Here is a 5,913-nt window from a genome sequence, read left to right as displayed (position 1 = left end):
CCCGTTTGGTGTGAATTTTACTTAGTAGAAGAACTTTTTGAAGAAGTTACTTTATTTTTTATTTAAAAACTAAGTTTTTAAAATAAATTTCTATTTCTAAAATTCTTTTAAAATAAGCCACATTCGATCAATTTTTATAAAAGCTCTTCTAATAAAGAGGAAACACTTTCATAAAATTAGCTAAACGGGTCCAAAAGTAACTTTTTGTTTAATTATTATTATTATTATTATTTTGTGGCTCTTCCAAAGTCATGCCAACAAAAACTTTTTTCGATTTCGCAAAAGTTTGTTAAATGGACCCTTAGCCCCTGTTTGATATCCATTAGCTGAAAATGAAAATGGAGGGAATAATATTTTTTTAGAAAAATGAGTGGTTGAAAAAGAAGGAAAATTTTTCAATTTACGTGTAATATTATTTTATAAAAGATTGTATGGTTGAAAATAAGAAAGAGAAAAATAGAATGTAATGTAATTTAATTTAATGGGGATCAAACAGGGGCTTAGTCTATTCTCATTATTGAGGAATTGATTGTGCTAAAGTTTGAGCATTAGCTTGCTCTTTTTTAAAGTTACTAAGAGTAAATTTCGGACCAATAGTGTAAATTTGTCTTTCCTTACTTCCCATTTTCCTTTGATCGTGCTCAAATGGCAAATCACGAGACAGAGCGGGAACGCGTAACGCACCGGTACCCCAGCTCTGCTTTTTCCGAGAAAGAACTTGCCATCACTCTTCTTCTCTCTCTCTAAAAGCCAAATGAATCTATAAATATCTTCTCTTGCTTCAGTTTCACGCTCCGTTTTTCTCTTTGAGATCTGTGCCTCTTTGCTCTTCTACCCGACCGACGCTTGCTTTTGATCGTTTGTGTACGCTTAATTTTCATTTACTTTGAGATTTGAAGATTTTTTAATGATATATATTTTGTATTTTTAGATATATTTAGTACTATCTTTTTGTAATATACTACTTCGTTTAAATTACGTTGTGTAGATTTAATTTTATTTTTATTAAGTTTAGGCGTAAGGATATGGAAATTTTTGCTCTGTTTTTTTTTACTGTTTACGTTCATAGATCTTTCGTTATGGAGTCTTTGGTGTATGTTTTGAGTAGTTTTTTGCTCGATTTTAGACGTTTTGATTCTTTTTGATAAATTTTGTTCACGATGAAGAAGTGCACATTTTGGATGTGCGTACTTTTGCATGCGCGAGATGTTTTATTTTTTAGATAGTTTCTTACTGCGATGGATTGATCTGATAGTACATTTTGTAAGCTATAGTTTTATGTACACACACTCTTTGTTATGGTGGGCGATTAGTTTGTATAATTTCTTCTCTTTGACATGGCTTGTACTCTATGTTAGAACGTCTTTCTTAGTAATTTGTATGTGTTATAACAATGATGTGGAAAGCTTACTTTGATCTATGTTTGCAGCCTGTGGTGATGGCTTCACATATTGACACACCAAATGGATCTGATTCTAAGAAACCATCACATCCACCTCTTAATGAAAGGATCCTCTCTTCCATGTCCAGGAATACAGTTGCAGCCCATCCTTGGCATGATCTTGAGATAGGTATATAACTTTGTGTTCTACTCTCATGTTAAAGCTCAAATTGGCATTCCTGAGTTTAATGTTTTGTTCTTATTGTTTGATGCAGGACCTAGAGCACCAATAATTTTCAATTGTGTAAGAATATTGAAGTTCATTTAGCTTTGAACGTGTTTCTTGTATTTAGTGTTAAAGTAGGAGGAACTTTCATGATTCGACAATTAATCATGAATGTTAAAAATGCTGTGTTTCATTTTATGTTATTAGATTGAGTAAATGTTGCACATCATCTCATGACTACGGTTATATGTATTAGGAGCTTTAGCACTCCCAAACCTGTTCTATGGTTCTGCCTTGCCTGAGTGTACTATATTAGATGCCAATGGAACTCTATACTTCTTTCTCTTATCTGTGCCTGAACCATAATTGCATATATGCTTCTTTAGCATCTTATCAAACCCCTGGAACTGGCTTTAGTGTCTAAGAGTTTTACGTGTCAAATGCAGTTACATCAAGATACCGTCAATTGTGTCATTCTATTAATGAATTCTTTATTCTTTGAATGTAGATTGTGTTCTACAATGCTTGCTACTCGTGTTTGCTTAACGTGATTGTTAAGCATGTAAGCTTGCTGACATTTGGGTACATTTGTTATGCTTATATTTTCATAGTGATGATTCCTTTTCTTTCCATTTTGTCTCACTTTTAATGTGCAATTAATTTGCTTAACTGAAGTATATGAAAGTTTAACTTATGCTTTCTTTGTTTTCGTGCTTTATAGCTTATTAAGTTGCCTTTTCTCCCGAGTAAGTTGTGGAGAAACTTTGTTATCTCATATTCTCAAGAAAACTTGGTTAATCAATGCAGGTGGTTGAGATAAGCAAGGGAAGTAAGGTGAAATATGAACTTGATAAGAATTCTGGTCTAATCAAGGTACCTGGCTTATTAACTTTGACCTGTTGCAAGTCAATTAATTATGAAGTACTTCAATGGGTTTGCATCTGCAGGTTGATCGTGTTCTTTACTCATCAGTTGTATATCCACACAATTATGGCTTCATCCCTCGTACTCTTTGTGAGGACAGTGACCCAATGGATGTCTTGGTCATCATGCAGGTGTGCACTTCCATCTGGAATTTTTATACAAATGTCAGTTAGTAACTACAGTTCTTATCTCACAATCATGGTAGTAAATTGTGTGCATGAACTGTGTGGTTAACTGAACTAGCAGACTGAATGTGGTTTATAAAATGTACTAATTTTTACCCTTTGATACTATGATAATAAAAATGTCCTAAACTTCTCAAGATAACATGTATCTTTTGTCACTCAACTATGCCTGTGAACTCAAACAGGAGCCAGTTCTTCCAGGGTGCTTTCTTAGGGCAAAGGCAATAGGCCTCATGCCCATGATAGATCAGGTACATTTATTATTCCTTGACCTTCCATGTAGATAATATTCATTGTTACCATTCCAAAAATATTAACTTCTTTTTGGTAATAGGGAGAGAAGGATGACAAAATAATTGCTGTCTGTGCTGATGACCCAGAATATCGGCACTACACTGACATAAAAGAGCTACCGCCCCATCGTCTAGCTGAAATCCGTCGCTTCTTTGAAGATTGTATCTTTTGTGATCGAAATAAATCTTAAAGATGGTTTTGTTTATGGTTTGCCAAAATGTTCCTGTTCTATATGCGTTTGTAGTATCATGTTTTCTTATAATTTCTTAACAATCAATCAGACAAGAAAAATGAGAACAAGGATGTTGCAGTTGATGAGTTTCTGCCGGCCACAAAAGCCTATGAAGCAATCAAGCGTTCCATGTATGTGGTCCTCCTTTCGCTTTATAATTGCCAATGCAACAATTTGTGACGTACTAAAAGCAAACAGCTGATCTTTTGGCTCCTGACCTTAATGACATTTTTAGAATGGAAAATAAGACAGTGCTCGACACTATTAATGAAGAAAAATAATAATTTTTTTCATTGTACTGTCTAGTTCTACTCCCCATGCATCCGATATTCCTCAACTGATTACTCCCTCGTTTTTCTCATTTTTTTTTCTCCTTGTGTAGGGACCTGTATGCAAGCTACATTGTTGAGAGCTTAAGGCGTTAGTTTGCTGAGCACTTGAAGATGGATTATGGACAAGTGTATAAAGGATATGGCTGTTTGCCTGTTTGAGTTTTTCTCTGGAAACAAAATTTCGTTTTACTGCCTGATATATTGGTCCCATAGGGTATTGGGATGATGATGAAAATAACTCTTTACATTTTAAGACAATAGATTGATCATATACAGTTTTAGTGAAACTCTATCAAAACTAAAGTGCTTGCTATGAGAAAAATGCTTTGGTTTTCCATGCTTTTTTCTTTGTTTTTCGTTTGGTGCAGATGATTAATTTCAACTCTCTTTTGCTTTTTCCTAGTTTCTTCTTGGTCTGTTAGTGCGAGTCAATAGGGACATATAGCGTTCATTTGAACCATCATGAGAAGGGCTGGAGAAGAACTGGAAATGGTGGTAATTAAGAACTATCTTGTGATGTAGGGAGATTAATAAATAACAAGAAGGGAAGGGGGAGGAGAAGAGAAGAAGGCAGAAGCGGGTAGGAGGAGAGAAAACGGCCAAGCCAACTTCATAATTCTTAATCAATTCATCAATTGAGAAATTACAAACCAATGACAGGTTTAAATAATGAAAAACTAGAAATATAGGGCCAAGTCCATTATTTAAGTCCTAATTAAAATACGTAAATTTAAATAAAAGTCCAACTGAAACAATAATAAAAGTCCAACTAAAATACTGAAACAATAATAAAAGTCCAACTAAAATACTGAAACAATAATAAAAGTCCAACTAAAATACTGAAACAATAATAAAAGTCCAACTATAAGGATGTCCTCATCAACTCTCTCGGGGTGGGAGAAAACTCGACTCTGTCGAGTGGATATATCATCGTAGACTCTCGTCAATCTCCCAACCATAAGCTGAGTGGTTGGGCAAGTTTCTTCCGGCTCGGTAGAAATGTGTCAGTGGCGGTCTGAACCTGGTGTCCTCATCAACTCCCCTCGGGTGGACGGGAGGCGATCTGGGCCAAGGAAGATCCTGCTGACTTCAATAAAGCTCTAGCAAATCTGGATCCAAACGCTGTAGTGTCTCCCTGGAGATCCATGCACAATCAGAATCTGGGCGACCAACCCAACGAACAAGGAAGCATTGAACCTCTCCATCATTAGTGAACACAGTTTCTTCATCTAAAATAGCATCAATGTTATCTGTGTGTGCTGTGAGAGGTGGTAGTGGGTTAGAGGGGGCCAAAGAATTAGGATCAAGGTCCACAAAAGAAGGTAACAGGGGATCATCTGAGGGAATGAAATGACCTTTATAAGCTACAAGGTCTTCAACATTGAAAGTATGGTGGTAACCAATGTGGGATGGAATGTCAACAATATATGCATTTGGACCAACTTGCTTTAAAATTTTAAAAGGACCAGCACTACGAGCCTGCAATTTGGAGGCGGGTCCATGTAGACGCCGCTCTGGCCTAATGCGAACCATAATGTAATCCCCAACATTAAACTCAATATGTCGTTTATGTAAATCAGCTTGTAGTTTATAATTTGCATTACTAGCTTCAAGTTGTTTATTGATCTCAATGTGCAAATCACGAAGGTGTTGTGCAAATGCTTCGGCTGATACTGACACTCTAGCCTGTGGGGACATAGGGATGAGATCTAATGGTTTCCTAGGCTTGTATCCGTGAACGGCTTCAAATGGACTCATACCCAATGAACGATTTACGGAGCTATTATACGCGATTTGAGCGACAAGAAGGATTAAATCCCAATTTCGAAGGTTCTCCCGGACCAGACAACGTAATAAGTTACCAAGACTCCGATTAACAACTTCGGTCTGACCGTCAGTTTGAGGGTGGTAGGCTGTAGAAAATTTTAATTTGGTGGTCAGTTTGAGGGTGGTAGGCTGTAGAAAATTTTAGTTTGGTACCCATCTTATGCCACAAGGTCCTCCAAAAATGGCTAGTGAAGCGAACGTCCCTATCGGACACGATGGTCTTGGGAAGCCCATACAGTTTGACAATCTCATTAAAGAATAACATGGCAACCTTGGACGCATCGGATGTTTTGCTACAGGGGATAAAGTGAGCCATTTTCGAGAAACGATCGACAACCACGAAAATAGAATCATGCTTCTTTAGGGTGCGTGGCAGTCCTAGCACAAAATCCATACTAACGTCTTGCCAAGGACAATTGGGGACGGGAAGAGGAGTGTATAGGCCTGTGTTCTGCTTCTTCTGTTTGGCCAATTGACAAGTGTTACATGTACTAACAATTTTAGCCACATCT

General features: G+C 36.6%; 1 protein-coding gene across 1 annotated transcript; it reads left to right on the top strand.

The window, feature by feature from the left end:
* The first annotated feature begins 628 nt into the window (after positions 1-628).
* Positions 629-3,915, top strand: LOC111391739 (soluble inorganic pyrophosphatase 4-like). Its single transcript, XM_023016989.1, has 9 exons — positions 629-864; positions 1,430-1,571; positions 1,657-1,685; positions 2,415-2,480; positions 2,555-2,662; positions 2,902-2,967; positions 3,051-3,171; positions 3,292-3,373; positions 3,625-3,915. The coding sequence occupies exons 2-9, from the start codon at positions 1,439-1,441 to the stop codon at positions 3,665-3,667; spliced, it is 648 nt and encodes a 215-aa protein (XP_022872757.1). The 5' UTR covers positions 629-864; positions 1,430-1,438; the 3' UTR covers positions 3,668-3,915.
* Positions 3,916-5,913: the final 1,998 nt, after the last annotated feature.

Source organism: Olea europaea, unplaced genomic scaffold, assembly GCF_002742605.1.
Source record: "Olea europaea var. sylvestris unplaced genomic scaffold, O_europaea_v1 scaffold83, whole genome shotgun sequence".
In the NCBI taxonomy this organism is placed as follows: domain Eukaryota; kingdom Viridiplantae; phylum Streptophyta; class Magnoliopsida; order Lamiales; family Oleaceae; genus Olea; species Olea europaea.
Note: the sequence above shows the minus strand (reverse complement) of the source record. Positions and strands in the feature narration are given on the sequence as shown.